Below are 16,681 nucleotides of genomic sequence, written 5' to 3' on the forward strand. Positions count from 1 at the left end.
ACTGCCGACACGGTAATCTGAGCCATCCGATTGGCCAGCGGTAGGCCTAAAGTGCACTTGATATGCTCTCTGGGCCTGCCGGGAAGGTAGAGTTTACCTTCAGACATATGAAATAGTTAGAAATGGCAGCAGTTCGCCTGCCCTGGTGCGCAGGGAAGCTTAATCGGGTGCACCTAAGGATTTATTGATGTTTTTTTTTACTGAAATGTTTGTCGATCGACGAGGAATGCCTTGGAGATCGACCAGTTGATCGCGATTGACTGGTTGGTGACCACAGCTCTAGAAAGTTGAGTGATGTTCAAACTTGTGCTTATTTATGTGGGCTGTTATGTCTTCTGTGCGGCTGTTTGGGGAGCTGCGCGGTAATCTGCGCCTCCGCCTGCAGTTTAGAGGGAAAGTTGGTCTCAGCTAATTCCGTTACCATGGAATTGCCCATGAACAGTCATCTGACTGAGAACACAGGAGAAGGACAGTGCCCCTCTTAGAAAGGTCAGTGTTGGCTGCTTGGTGGAGAGACAGAAAAAGAGAATCCATTCCTCAGCCCTGGTCTAATTAGCCACCCAGAACAGTGTCCACCCAGCCTAGATCCAGCCTCAGCCCAGATCCAGCCACTGTCTTTGTCTGGTTACACACATGGTCGGCTGGATGGCTGGCTCCTCTCTGATAGTCTTTTAACAGTAGGGCAGATTCAGTTATTCCGTACATGTGCCTAATTACCCTCTGAGCCTTAGTCTAAATACATTATTCACAAGGCTTCCTTGAATCCACCCTGAAGAATTAATATAATACATTTTTATGACCTCCCCATTTGCAAAGCTTCAAATACACAATTTATTTTGTGGCACAGATATACCCGGCGTCATTGTCTTCATTTGCTCTTTGTCATTTTATATAGTTATTAGTCAAGCCAAAGTTTATGGAAGATTGATAACTAGTCGGCCTGCCCATTGCAAATTACATCCAAACATTGTGAGAAGACTGGGAATTCCAGCTATTGTCTGGTTTGCCTGTTCACTACGGTATTTTTCAGACAATCTACAAGCATTACAAATCATTCAGTGAAATGAATAATCAGAGTATTGGGTGTAGAACATCTCACTCTGCCAACCTCTCTGGTGTTGCTAGCCTCAGCTTGTCAGAGATGGAGCTAGTGCATGTTGTGCATTCAGAGCATACAGTGTCTCTTATTGTTATGATGACTCCTCACTCAGCATTAACGATGCAGCAGCATCTCTGTTTTGTTTTCAGTTGTTCTCTGTTGGTCTCACTTCATACACATGTACACTTGGACCTGTGTCCTTCAAAAAGCCAACCTACACCAGCTCTGAGTTGAAGGGATCGATATACGTGTTTTGAAATACCAATGCAAACGTGCTTATACAGGAAAGATTGGAATTGACTTGAATGAATTGATGCAGTTTGAGACACCAATGTTTTTTGATGAGAGAGAATTGAAATGAATGGAAGTACAACCGGACTTCTGCAGAACACAGTGGTGTCACATGTCTCTTTAAAGTGTGCCCCCTCTGCACTCAGATGGCCATTTCCCCTGTCTTATGTGTTATGTTCTAGGGCAGGGGTATTCAACTCTTACCATACGAGGTCCGAAGCCTGCTGGTTTTCTGTTCTACTTGATAATTAATTGCACCCACCTGGTATCCCAGGTCTAAATCAGTCCCTGGTTAGAGGGGTAGAATGAAAAAACATTGCGGAACTGGCTTCGAGGTCCAGAGTTGAGTTTGAGAGCTCTAGGGTGTGATATATCTCTGTTTGTGTGTGTGTGTGTGTGTGTGTGTGTGTGTGTGTGTGTGTGTGTGTGTGTGTGTGTGTGTGTGTGTGTGTGTGTGTGTGTGTGTGTGTGTGTGTGTGTGTGTGTGTGTGTGTGTGTGTGTGTGTGTGTGTGTACGCGTTTGTGCCTCTGTGCTGGTATGTGAGTGTCTTTACAGTTCACATGTGTCCTCTATACCAACATGTCTGACCTTCATAAGTAAAACACCAGAAGATTCCAGAACAACACCGTGCACTGTCAATAGCCATTTAAAGACACACTGTACTTAAAGTTCATCTATCGTGCATGAGCGGTGAAGGATTCTTAGATCCTTGGAAAACAACACTGCCTTTGCTTTGCCTGCCGCTGTAGTTAAAGTGAACTGCACATCACAAAAGAGAGAAGTTCTTCAGTTGACACTCCAAATTGCATCTGCGGCACCCTCATGGCTGTTGATTGAATCTAATTACGTTTTCCTCCTCTGCAATGAATGGATGTTTTTTAATCTCCCCCTGACACACTTAGTGGGAAGAAGGGTGGGGGAGGATGCCATGAGTGTCTAGAGTGGGTATAAAAATGCTAATCTTATTTGCATTCGGTGTCAGTGGAAACATTACTTGGTTAAATATGCTATTTTTTTCTATCTGTTTCTCTTCCGACCAACTACATCTAACGCATTGCAGTAAGATCTGGCATTTGTGTTTTTATGTCAACTGCCATGAAAATGTTGGTTTTTCATGAAGGCATGTTGTTCCTTTAGTCATCCCACTGGGCACAGGCGTCAGTTCAATGTCTATTCCATGCTGGTTCTACGTCATTTCATTTAAATAACGTGGACGCAACGTTGATTCAACCAGTGCGTGCCCAGTGGGATGCTTCCTAGGACAGATGAGCAAACCACCAGTGGAGGATCAATGCAGCACCTATGGCTGAAACACGTCTGCTCTGTTGAGTACAGCAGCAGCTTACTCTACTGGCATAATCAGGAGCTCCTCTCCTCTGAGGTCTAAACACTGTTCTCTATCTGCTCTCTCTTCCCTCTCTGTCCAGGAGAATGAGCTTCAAGATGTTCTCAAGGAGAAAAAGCACTTGAGTCACCACTTGTTCAACAATAGCAAAAAGGCAGTCCAGAATGAGCAGGTAGGTACTGTAGGAGAGAAAGCCACACCACAGATGGTTGCCATGGTGCTGTAGTAATGGCAGCGTAGTTTGAGAGCTCCTGTAAACATTGTACATATTTAGCTGATTTAAGTGTTTTTATTTAATTATTTGTTTGATAACTCATTGAATTTTGATTTAATATATTTAGTTGCCTTGACCAACAGAGTAGCAGAATGTATGGCAGATGGATTTGTTTGGTTTGCTAAACTAGCTCTATAGCTAACTGTCCACTGCATTCAAGTGATGCACAGCACTGGCTTCTATTTTCAACCAAAGTGAGAGAACTGCAGTGTGGAGATGGCAGAGAGTGTTCCCTCATAGTATGAGGGTGACTTTATATACTGGACTGATGTTTGGTGAGCTTTTAGTGCCTGTATCAGCATCAGAAGAAGAGGCATCACCCAAGTTGGTGCTACACATTGCTAGTAGAGGAGTCGTACAGTTGCTATAGAGCGCTGAGGACTGCAAACAACATCAGGACCAGCAAGCTTAACTCAAGCACCACCATCATCATCAAACCTGTCCCTCCTTTGTACCATCCAACTGGGCTGCCAGCAGAATGACCTTAACCAAGAGCAGGCACGATCTGAACCTGTCAAGACTAGAGACATCACCAAAAGCAGGCACCATCTGAACCTGTCAAGACTAGAGACATCACCAAGAGCAGGCACCATCTGAACCTGTCAAGAGGAGAGACATTACCAATAGCAGGCACCATCTGAACCTGTCAAGAGAGAGACATTACCAATAGCAGGCACCATCTGAACCTGTCAAGAGGAGAGACATCACCAAAAGCAGGCACCATCTGAACCTGTCAAGACTAGAGACATCACCAAGAGCAGGCACCATCTGAACCTGTCATCACCAAGAGCAGGCACCATCTGAACCTGTCAAGAGTAGAGACATCACCAAGAGCAGGCACCATCTGAAACTGTCATCACCAAGAGCAGGCATCATCTGAACTTGTCAAGAGTAGAGACATCACCAAGAGCAGGCACCATCTGAACCTGTCATCACCAAGAGCAGGCACCATCTGAACCTGTCAAGAGTAGAGACCACCAAGAGCAGGCACCATCTGAAACTGTCATCACCAAGAGCAGGCATCATCTGAACCTGTCAAGAGTAGAGACATCACCAAGAGCAGGCACCATCTGAACCTGTCATCACCAAGAGCAGGCACCATCTGAACCTGTCATCACCAAGAGCAGGCACCATCTGAACCTGTCATCACCAAGAGCAGGCACCATCTGAACCTGTCATCACCAAGAGCAGGCACCATCTGAACCTGTCAAGACTAGACTTCAATCTACACTTTTTTCACCTTTTTTATTTTTGTCTGTATACTGCAATTCTGCTTTTAGCTGTGAATGTGTACAAGACAGTCTAACTAATAATAAAAAGACAATAACTAACCCAATATAAACCACAGCCTGTCGTTTCCAACGAAGCAAATGAATCATAGCGGGCAGAACAAGGAAGGATTTGGGCAGAGCACAGCATGAGCTAGTGAGATCATATTTTCTGTGTTCTGCATATATTTGTATATTTCCATTAGGGAACACTTACTCTGTGATTTGCGCATGTGCAATAACTCAATCCGCCCTAGCACTCCTTCCAAACAACACCATTTTTTACTTTGGCGAAGGGTAAAGTCTGCAAAACTTAGCCCACTCTGTTCTTAACATTCTAGTTTTGGGAACAGAAAACTATATTGAGGTCAAATGTTTAATCTTCTTTCACTGCCGGCCACTCGTCTTCCTCTCATCACCATATTTGGTGGTGAGGGGAAATGCCAACCGGATGCTTTAGATTTATACATTCAGTGAAATATCTGTCTCTTTGTTCTATCTGTGGCTACAATGTGCTGCTATGATTTATGACTACACAATGAAACCTCTGCACACACCGTCTCAGGGGTTCACTCCATTCCACTCTCTGGGACTGGGACTAAATGTGACTGGGACTAAATCAGGGTTCCCCAGCTGGCGACCCCCGCGGGTGGTTTTATTTGGCCCCCAAGTTTTCTGTAGCCCTCCCATTTTTCCCCCCATTTATTTATTTGTCTGTTCTTTTCTTTCATTAATGGAAAGACCAGGAAATCAGCTCCAAGTCCTTTTAATTTAAGAAATCTATTCGCAAGTAGAGAGACATGACGTGATCATATATACAGTTGAAGTCAGAGGTTTACATACACTTAGGTTGAAGTCATTAAAACTTGTTTTTCAACCACTCCACAAATTTCTTGTTAACAAACTATAGTTTTGGCAAGTCGGTTAGTACATTTACTTGGCGCATGACACAAGTAATTTTTCCAACAATTGTTTACAGAAAGATTATTTCCCTTATAGTTCACTGTATCACAATTATAGTGGGTGAGAAGTTTACATACACTAAGTTGACTGTGCCTTTAACCAGATTGGAAAATGACAGAAAATGATGTCATGGCTTTAGAAGCTTCTGATAGGCTAATTGACATAATTTGAGTCAATTGGAGGTGTACCTGTGGATGTATTTCAAGGCCTACCTTCAAAGTCAGTGCCTCTGCTTGACATCATAGGAAAATCAAAAGAAATCAGCCATGACCTCAGAAAAAAAATTGTAGACCTCCATAAGTCTGGTTCATCCTTGGGAGCAATTTCCAAATGCCTGAAGGTACCACGTTCATCTGTACAAACAATAGTACACAAGTATAAACACCATGGGACCACGCAGCCATCATACCAATCAAGAAGGAGACGCTTTCTGTCTCCTAGAGATGAATGTACTGCGAAAAGTGCAACTCAATCCCAGAACAATAGCAAATGACCTTGTGAAGATGCTGGAGGAAACAGGTACAAAAGTATCTATATCATCAGTAAAACGAGTCCTATATTGACATAACCTGAAAGGCCGCTCAGCAAGGAAGAAGCCACTACTCCAAAACTGCCATAAAAAGCCAGACTACGGTTTAAAACTAAACATGGGGACAAAGATCGTACTTTTTGGAGAAATGTCCTCTGGTCTGATGAAACAAAAATATAACTGTTTGGCCATAATGACCATCGTTATGTTTGGAGGAAAAAGGGGGAGGTTTGCAAGCCAAAGAACACCATCCCAACCTTGAAACACAGGGGTGGCAGCATCATGTTGTGGGGGTGCTTTGCTGCAGGAGGCACTGGTGCACTTCACAAAATAGATGGATTCATGAGGGAGGAAAATTATGTGGATATATTGAAGCAACATCTCAAGACATCAGTCAGGAAGTTAAAGCTTGGTCGCAAATGGGTCTTCCAAATGGGCAATGACCCCAAGCATACTTCCAAAGTTGTGGCAAAATGGCTTATTGACAACAAAGTCAAGGTTTTGGGATGGCCATCCCACAAAGCCCTGACCTCAATCCTATAGAAAATGTGTGGGCAGAACTGAAAAAGCGTGTGCGAGCAAGGAGGCTTACAAACCTGACTCAGTTACACAAGCTCTGTAAGGAGTAATGGGCCGAAATCCACCCAACCAATGGTCCGAAATCCATCCCTAACCCTAACCCTAACCCTAACCCTAACCCCTGATTATGTTTTAGTCAAACATGTCTGTTTGGCCTTCTTGCGGTCAAATTTGCAGTCTACAAATGATTTGTAATTATGTTCCGGTCCCATGACCATCCGCTCTAGACAAAGTTGATGATCCCTGGACTAAATGATCAGGGGTTTTCATAATAAAAGGCGGTGGGCTTGGGCTCTGTCTTCCTGTCTTATCAGAGGGCTGTTTGCATCACAGTGGCATGCTGCCAGAGCTGCCCTGGCCTCTCTCTCTCCTGTTATATAAATTCATGTGTTTATTTTCCATAAGCGTAGTGCTGATGTTGAAGCTGCTAGTGTCTCCAGTCTCATCTGTAACATGGCTAGAACCCTGAGCCTCTAATAGTATTAGAACACTTCCTGTGAGCTCCTCACACCTCAGACCTTCGTTCCTGCCCAGCTGATAACACCAAGACAGGGGTCCTCTGTATCAATCATCGTAAGTCCTCTGTATCGACACTAAGGCAATTTCCTGGAGGAGTTGATTGTCAGGTAGCTGTTGGGTGTGGAGGGAGTTGAGGAGGGAGATGCTGGTTATTAATGTCTTATCAGGACTAGGCTGTCCTGACAAGACAGCCATCCGTCAGAGTTATCACTGAGGCGGATATGAGGGGAGCACTCTGCAGGGTGCATGGGCGGATATTAGACCTTCCATCGCCTCGCCTGCACCTTTGTGTTCCTTATCATCATCTCTTAGAGTGACGAGAAGACTACTGAGAAGGGGCGGAGCATGGTAATATAATGGCACCTCCCATCTGCACTCCCACCATACTGTTCAGTCCTATCTGGCCAACTTAGCTGAGACACAACAATGCCTTTTATCCTTCTACAGACATACCCCCCCCCCCACCCCCCACCACTGTGTGGAGATGGACCAATGACTCTGAAGTAGTTCTGTGTGTTGTTGTTGGTGTTACAGCCTCCTTCCGTGTGTGAGTCATATTATAAATGTTGTGATTACATGGCAGCCATCCTATTTCTAATTGTATTTTACAGTAGCAGTAGCTATAGTAGTGCATTACAAAATACAACTTCATTCACTTAACTACTTACAGCCAGCCAGTCAGCCAGCCAGCCAGTCAGCCAGCCAGCCAGCCAGTCAGCCAGCCAGCCAGTCAGCCAGCCAGCCAGCCAGCCAGCCAGCCAGCCAGTCAGCCATTCAGAAAAATGTTCTGTGTAATTGCGGGCTATTCTTTGAGTGCTGAAATCAGTCGTTTTGCTGTGCTCTCTGTGTGCAGGTGAAGTCAGAGTATGAGCAGCTCAAAGAGACCCTCGGTGCTGTGACTCAGGAGAGAGATTCAGCCCTGCGGGAGAAGATCCAGCTCCAAGGCAAACTGGAGAACCTAGAGCAGGTGCTAAAGGTGAGAGTCTGGAGACACACTGTAGATAACCTTATTTTATATCTGCTGTATCTCTACTGTATGTCTACTGCATCTACTGCATCTCTACTGCATCTCTACTGTATCTCTACTGTATCTCTACTGTATGTCTGTGATTAATAAGAATCATAGCCCTAGCTCAGGTTGTTTAACAGAGCCTGACCCTATGCCAGCCTCTACCCTTCCCTCACCAACTCTCTATCTTTCTCTCTCTCCCTCTCCTCTCTCTCTCATATATAATATCCATGACCTGTCTGTTGCCTTCCAGTGCCGATGTGGGAGGAAGCTTGACCAGAACAGCTTGACCAGCTGTGAAAGACTAGGAAGCTTGGAGCAGTCTGTCCTCCCACGCTTACCCCTCCATCCCCTACCCCTCCATCCCCTACCACCTACCCATCCATCCCCTACCACCTACCCCTCCATCCCCTACCCCTCCATCCCCTACCCCTCCATCCCCTACCACCTACCCCTCCATCCCCTACCACCTACCCCTCCACCCCCTACCCCTCCATCCCCTACCACCTACCCATCCATCCCCTACCACCTACCCCTCCATCCCCTACCACCTACCCCTCCATCCCCTACCACCTACCCCTCCATCCCCTACCACCTACCCATCCATCCCCTACCACCTACCCCTCCATCCCCTACCACCTATCCCTCCATCCCCTACCACCTACCCCTCACCCCTAAAACCTACCACTCACCCCTACCACCTATCCCTCCATCCCCTACCCCTCCATATCCTACCACCTACCCCTCCATATCCTACCACCTACCCCTCCATCCCCTACCACCTACCCATCCATCCCCTACCACCTATCCCTCCATCCCCTACCACCTACCCCTCACCCCTACCCCTCACCCCTACCAACTACCCATTCCACCACCACCTACCCCTCCATTCCTTACCCCTCACCCCTACCACCTACCCCTCCATCCCCTACCCCTCACCCCTACCAACTACCCATCCCCCCACCACCTACCCCTCCATCCCCTACCCCTCACCCCTACCACCTACCCCTCCTTCCCCTACCCCTCACCCCTACCAACTACCCATCCCCCCACCACCTACCCCTCCATCCCCTACCCCTCACCCCTACCACCTACCCCTCCATCCCCTAACCCTCTATCCCCTACCCCTCCATCCCCTACCCCTCCATTCCCTTCCCCATCCTACCACCTACCCCTCCATCCCCTACCCCTCCATCCCCTTCCCCATCCTACCACCTACCCCTCCAACCCCTACCCCTCCATCCCCTCACCCCTACCCCTCACCCCTACCACCTATCCCTCCATCCCCTACCCCTCCATCCCCTTCCCCATCCTACCACCTACCCCTCCATCCCCTACCCCTTCATCCCCTCACCCCTACCCCTCACCCCTACCACATACCCATCCATTCCCTACCCCTCCATCCCCTACCCCTCACCCCTACCCCCTACCACTCCATCTCCTTCCCCTCCACCCCCCCTCTCTCCCGCTAGATTGATTAGGTATCACTGCTATGTCCATTTGTATGGGGAGCAGACCACTCTAGTCCCATTTTGAATGCTTTTCTTCACCCCACTGCCCATGCTAGCTCTCCCTATTTGTCTGGGCTGCTTTCCTATGACACGAAAGGCCACCTGGCTAGGACCAGTCCAGTATGAATGGGCACCTGGCTCGGACCAGTCCAGTATGAATGGGCACCTGGCTAGGACCAGTCCAGTATGAATGGGCACCTGGCTAGGACCAGTCCAGTATGAATGGGCACCTGGCTAGGGCCAGTCCAGTATGAATGGGCACCTGGCTAGGACCAGTCCAGTATGAATGGGCACCTGGCTAGGACCAGTCCAGTACGAATGGGAACTTGGCTTGGACCAGCCCAGTACGAATGGGCACCTGGCTAAGACCAGCCCTGTACGAATGGGCACCTGGCTAAGACCAGTCCTGTACGAATGGGCACCTGGCTAAGACCAGTCCAGTAGGAATGGGCACCTGGCTCGGACCAGCCCAGTATGAATGGGCACCTGGCTAAGACCAGTCCAGTATGAATGGGCACCTGGCTCGGACCAGCCCAGTACGAATGAGCACCTGGCTCGGACCAGCCCAGTACGAATGGGCACCTGGCTAAGACCAGCCCTGTACGAATGGGCACCTGGCTAAGACCAGTCCAGTACGAATGGGCACCTGGCTAAGACCAGTCCTGTACGAATGGGCACCTGGCTAAGACCAGTCCAGTACGAATGGGCACCTGGCTAAGACCAGTCCTGTACGAATGGGCACCTGGCTAAGACCAGTCCAGTACGAATGGGCACCTGGCCAAGACCAGTCCTGTACGAATGGGCACCTGGCTAAGACCAGTCCTGTACGAATGGGCACCTGGCTAAGACCAGTCCAGTAGGAATGGGCACCTGGCTCGGACCAGCCCAGTATGAATGGGCACCTGGCTAAGACCAGTCCAGTATGAATGGGCACCTGGCTCGGACCAGCCCAGTACAAATGGGCACCTGGCTAAGACCAGCCCTGTACGAATGGGCACCTGGCTAAGACCAGTCCAGTACGAATGGGCACCTGGCTAAGACCAGTCCAGTACGAATGAGCACCTGGCTCGGACCAGCCCAGTACGAGTGGGCACCTGGCTAAGACCAGCCCTGTACGAATGGGCACCTGGCTAAGACCAGTCCAGTACGAATGGGCACCTGGCTAAGACCAGTCCAGTATGAATGGGCACCTGGCTTGGACCATCCTGTACGAATGGGCACCTGGCTAGGACCATCCTGTACGAATGGGCACCTGGCTAGGACCAGTCCAGGAGGAGTGGGCACCTGGCTAGGACCAGTCCAGTATGAATGGGCACCTGGCTTGGACCATCCTGTACGAATGGGAACCTGGCTAGGACCATCCTGTACGAATGGGCACCTGTCTAAGACCAGTCCAGGAGGAATGGGCACCTGGCTTGGATCAGTCCAGGAGGAATGGGCACCTGGCTTGGACCATCCTGTACGAATGGGCACCTGGCTTGGACCATCCTGTACGAATGGGCACCTGGCTTGGACCACTCCAGCGCGCTGTGGAATGTGATTGTGCATGATGAGGCGCGTCTATGAGTTCAGTGAATATGTGGAAGGGGTGGGAGAGGGGAGAGCTGAGGTTGGGTATCACTGTTCATGATGACAATATCACACACAGGCTTGATGACATGAAATAACCCAGGGGATAGATGTGTATTGGACGGCATGAAAATGTAATGAAAATGTTTTCTGATTCTTACCATTTAAACGAAAGCAATAAGATGACTAGATGGCACTTTGACATAATGGCTGAGGAAGGCCGTGCATTTAGCCTTTGTTTTGTATGGCTTCTTTTGTTAATGATGACCACGGACAAGTGAGCACGCCTTGGAGTTTGCGCACCCTTTTCATGTAACTTAAAACCCTGTATTGATCATGCAAATACATCATTGCTTAGGACAGCTCTTCTGTAGTGACATCACACACAGGTATTGTTTCCCAAAGGGTGCAGCAAACTGAGAAGAGTTGATTGATGATTGGTTGATCATGCACAGCAAAGCTTCTCCAGTTCTCATCCAAACATGTTCAAACATTCCTTCTAGTATGGATTCTGACGTTAAGATCCAGGCTTTTGGAGGGGGGGATCTCTCTCATTTAGATCATTTGATACAAACTGTAAATTGACATTGGTCATTGACATTGGTCACATGGGTGTTTTGACATAACCTATGCCTAAAGTTTGGAAGACTTGGAGGCCCAATAACTGTCATCAAGCTCAGTATTTGTAACATATAAGCCAGGAGTTTGTTGAGGACAGATGACTGGAGACTTGCCTGATGTCATGAGTTTTTACTTCTACTAACAGCAGCCCTCTCTATGCCCCAAACCACCCTCCTTCTGTCTCCCACCTCCCCCCGCCCTCTGAGGACAGCATATGCGTGAGGCTGCAGAGCGGAGGCAGCAGCTAGAGTTGGAGCATGAACAAGCCTTGGCTGTACTCAATGCAAAGCAGCAGGAGATTGACCTTCTGCAGCAGGTAAGGTCACCATGTCAGCGCTAGCTGCACAGGGAGGGCCGCCACTCTTGTTAGCCCAGACCAGTGCTGGGTCAGAGGTCAAAGAGCTTTGTGTTGAGCACTGCTACAGCTTCGCCGTATCCTCTTAAATCCTTCAGCTGTCTGTCTGTCTGTCTGCCAGCCCCCCAGGCTGTGGGGCGAGAGAGAGAGAGAGAGAGTGCTGGAACCAAGTAACTCAGTAACAAGCTCTTACCCTGCTACAGGGAGCAGTTTAGCACAATAAAACTTTAAAGTTGGATCAGACTTGATGTTTTTTGTTGGCTTGATAAAAGGCTGGTCCGGATGATTTGACATAGTCCCTGCCGCCTCTGAGGAGAGGGGCTGATGTCAAGCAACACATCATCTGGAATCATCAGCCTCTCTCTCTCTCTCTCTCTCTCTCTCTCTCTCTCTCTCTCTCTCTCTCGCTCTCGCTCTCTCGCTTGCGCTCTCTCGCTCTCTCTCGCGCTCTCTCTCGCGCGCTCTCTCGCTCTCTCGCTCTCTCTCTCTCACACTCTCACACTCTCTCTCTCTCTCTCTCTCTCTCACACTCTCTCTCTCTCACACTCTCTGTCTCGCTCTCTCTCTCTCACACTCTCGCTCTCTCTCGCTCTCGCGCTCTCGCTCTCTCTCTCACACTCTCTCACACTTTCTCACACTCTCACACTCTTTCTCTCGCCCTCTCTCGCTCTCTCTCTCTCTCTCTCACTCTCTCTCCATTTCTCTCTGTCTCTCTCTGTTTAACTCTCTCTCTCTCACTGCCTGTGCTACTTATTTTAGAGTTGGCCATAAATACGCTCTGTTTTCTCTCATTAGCAAAAGGAGCTCATTACAGCGTTATCGTTCTATAGAGACCCTGGCTGCTTTCTGCGTTCTCTACAATTAATTGCCTCCGAAGTGGATTCATGAAATTGGAAAGTCTGCAGATGTTTTCCTATTCATGTGGAACGTTAGTTTTCTCAACAGATGTTCCCAGTCACATGAAGTAAACTAGCATGCATTATTTTATGTTTATTATACACTGCAGTGGGTTTATATCAAACAAAGATGAATCTTCTAGAAGAGCCCCTCAATCTAGTTTCAAGAGAGCACTACAGAAGTATATGAAGATACATTATTAATTGTTTGTTATAATTGTTTTAATGTTTACACACCATTGTTTTCATAGATGGCCTTCATAACAGCTCAAACAGCATTTTGTTGAGTGTTTTTTTGCGTGCTGTCCAGCCAGTTCCCAATGATCCAGTTGTTGAGGTAATAATGGGTTGTATGTGTTTTGAATGTAACACAGATGTTATGTTTTACAGGCTCAGGTTGAGGCTAAGAAGGAGCATGAGGGAGCTGTCCATCTGTTAGAGGTGAGTGTCTGGGCACTGGGGGGGTGACAGGAGGTTGGCCTGCCATGTTGTGTGTGCGTGTGTTTGTGTGTGTCTGCGTGTGTGTCTGCTTTTGGAGTGTGTGTGTGTGTGTACGGCTCAGCCTGCCAGTCGGACATGTGTGAGCCCAGGGTCATTTTCTACTGGCTCTGTCTGTGAGACCCTGTTCACTCTGTTGAAGGTTGTGAATGTGGCATGCATAAAGACTAAGGCCAAATGGAATAATAGATTCTTGCCCATGACGACTTTATTTTGATGATTTTGAAAGTCTAAACTGTAACTAGCAGTGCAGAAATAAGAACGGAAGAGTGCTTTTGATATGACACATTAGCTATTGTGTTTTTGTAAATGTGTATTCAGTATATACAAACAGTATTATATCGACATACATCGTTATTGATCATTATATTATTTAAAATGTGTGGTTGTTTATTATTATTATTAACAAATAATTTTGCATGAGTGCCACGGAAAATCTTCTGTTTTGATTTGAAGGTGTGTATGAGTGTTCATATGTGTAATTGTGCTTCATTTCTTTCCTACATCTTCTTTTTCACTGTGTTATTGGTGTGTGTTTTATGCATATACAGAACCACTTGGACAGCATGCAGGTATTTCAGAATTGTTTTTGTTTACTTGATATTTCCATCTCTGCCTGTACAATACAATATACATCAGGCATATATCCCCCTAGTTTTTGGCTCTTTCAAAGTAAATCATGATGGAATGACATTTCAGAATTGGAAGGGCAATGTTTTGGGGATTCAATTGATAGTCACATTTTAAGCATACACCACACCAAAGTGGCAGTCCATCAAGAGGTCACTTTCATAATCAGATTTTGGCGGGAGATATTGTGTTAGATTTACGGTGCATTCGGAAAGTATTCAGACCCCTTGACTTTTTCCACATTTTGTTACATTACAGCCTTATTCTGAAATGGATTAAATAAAAAACCTCCTCATGAATCTACACAATTTTAGCAAATTTGTAAAAAAATAAAAAAACATAAATAGCTTATTTACAAGTATTCAGTCCCTTTGCGATGAGACTCGAAATTGAGCTCAGGTGCGTCTGTTTCCATTGATCATCCTTGAGATGTTTCTTCAACTTGATTGGAATCCACCTGTGGTAAATTCAATTGATTGGACATGATTTGGAAAGTCACACACCTGTCTGTATAAGGTCCCACAGTTGACCTATGAGGTTGAAGGAATTGTCCGTAGAGCTCAGAGGCAGGATTGTGTCGAGGCACAGATCTGGGGAAGGGTACCTAAAAATGTCAGCAGCATTGAAGGTCCCCAAGAACACACACTCCATCATTCTTAAATGGAAGAAGTTTGGAACCACCAAGACTCTTCCTAGATCCGCCAGGCCAAACTGAGCAATCGGGGGAGAAGAGCCTTGGTCAGGGAGGTGACCAAGAACCTGATGGAGTTCCAATGTGGAGATGGGAGAACCTTCCAGTAGGACAACCATCTCTGCAGCACTCCACCAATCAGGCCTTTATGGTAGAGTGGCCAGATGCTAGCCACTCCTCAGTAAAAGGCACATGAAAGCCCACTTGGAGTTTGCCAAAAGGCACCTAAAGGACTCTCAGACCATGAGAAAAAGATTCTCTGGTCTGATGAAACTCAGATTGAACTCTTTGGCCTGAATGCCAAGCGTCACGTCTGGAGGAAACCTTGCACCATCACTACGGTGAAGCATGGTGGTGGCAGAATCATGCTGTGGGGATGTTTTTCAGCGGCAGGCACTGGGATACTAGTCAGGATCAAGGGACAGATGAAGGGAGCAAAGTACAGAAAGATCCTTGATGAAAACCTGCTCCAGAGCACTCAGGACTTCAGACTGGACAACAGGACAACGACCCTAAGCACACAGCCAAGACAACCCAGGAGTGGCTTCGGGACAAGTCTCTGAATGTCCTTGAGTGGCCCGAACATCCCTGAAGAGACCTGAAAATAGCTGTGCAGTAATGCTAGCCATCCAACCTGACAGAGCTTGAGAGGATCTGCAGAGAATAATGGGAGAAACTCCCCAAATACATGTGTGCCAAGCTTGTAGTGTCATACCCAAAAAGAGGTGTGAATACTTATGTAAATGTAATATTTCATTTTTATTTATTTTTTATAAACTTGCAAACATTTCTAAAAGCCTGTTTTTGCTTCGTTGTTATGGGGTATTGTGTGTAGATTGATGAGGGGGAAAAAACAATTTAATCCATTTTAGAATAAGGTTGTGACGTAACAACATTTGGAAATTGTGAACTGGTCTGATTACTTTCCAAATGCCCTGTATTTTCATTTTGAAACATAAGATTCAAGAGCTGAACAAGTCATATACTGAGGTGAAACAATGGCTACTCAATAATTCATTGCTACAGTTTTGTTGTTGTAGCTAGCTGCTGTTCATGATTTTATTTTGATTTAACGTTTATTTAACCCGTCAAGTCAATTAAGAACAAATGATTGTTTACAAAAAGATGCATAGTTGTATTGTTGTATCTGTGCAGACAGAAACATGTTTCAGTTGTTGAATGTTTGCTTTCCAAAAGCAAGGCTGTCCTAGCCACACAATGAATGTTCACACTCGCATCCTCCATTCAGCTTGTCATCAATGCATGTGTAGGCATCCACACTCCACTAGGCTCAGAGCCTGCTCTGTTACCGGACAGTCACTGGGGAAGGGGTTGTCACAGGACACAACAAGACAGAAGGCCTGACTGGGACATAGGAGAGGCCATCAGACAATCGCTCTCATCATCACTAATTTGAGTTATGCCTCCATTTTAGTTATGGCATCATTCTAATGTCTGAGGAATTGTGTTTAGATGCTGGCATAATGGAAACAATTGATGTTATGAGGACATTGTAACCGTTCATTCTGGTTGGAGTTGCATGCAGGGCAGCATGTTTCACAAGGCTACTACAGGACTGGTCATACACCCAGGGGAGGGCTTTAAGATGGTGAAAGGCTAACCACCCTCTGTGTTAATGCATCAACCCATTGAATCATATGCAGTGATTGCGAATGCTAATCCTCCTCTAACAGCATGTTCACGTGCTGACAAACAATAACTTGTCTGCATGAAAGTCATGAATAAAACGCCACAGACATTAGGCATCACTGCTTTGGGGAAAGTGTGCAGCAAATGACAACATGGTAGCTTCAGCAATGCTCTCAGGGTGGTCTGATGAAGGGGCTGATTTGGGTTTATGTGAAGAGGGGTTGTCTGTCTCCATTTGATGCTTACCACTCAATACTTACTCCTGCCCAAGGGAAGATCTTGAGCTGGATACCCCTGGGGTTTCTGCTAGGCCTGCCTATTCTCCCACTGTACCGTAGTCTCCGGACCAGTGTGGAGAACAGACAGTATTTCACTGTAGAAAG

General features: G+C 46.7%; 1 protein-coding gene across 11 annotated transcripts in view; it reads left to right on the forward strand.

The window, feature by feature from the left end:
- The window catches only part of LOC139410860 (RIMS-binding protein 2-like), a 134,087-nt gene that overhangs the window by 82,518 nt on the left and 34,888 nt on the right, over nt 1–16,681 (forward strand). For all 11 annotated transcript variants that reach the window (XR_011634541.1, XM_071156460.1, XM_071156450.1 and 8 more), the window contains 5 exons: nt 2,819–2,908; nt 7,722–7,844; nt 11,790–11,894; nt 13,220–13,270; nt 13,879–13,899. Coding sequence is in view for 10 of the 11 variants with exons in the window: in XM_071156460.1 (XP_071012561.1) it covers nt 2,819–2,908; nt 7,722–7,844; nt 11,790–11,894; nt 13,220–13,270; nt 13,879–13,899 (390 nt within the window). In the remaining variant the exon portion in view is untranslated. The remainder of the gene's footprint in view (nt 1–2,818; nt 2,909–7,721; nt 7,845–11,789; nt 11,895–13,219; nt 13,271–13,878; nt 13,900–16,681) is intronic.

Source organism: Oncorhynchus clarkii, chromosome 6 (assembly GCF_045791955.1).
Source record: "Oncorhynchus clarkii lewisi isolate Uvic-CL-2024 chromosome 6, UVic_Ocla_1.0, whole genome shotgun sequence".
NCBI classification, from domain to species: Eukaryota; Metazoa; Chordata; class Actinopteri; order Salmoniformes; family Salmonidae; genus Oncorhynchus; species Oncorhynchus clarkii.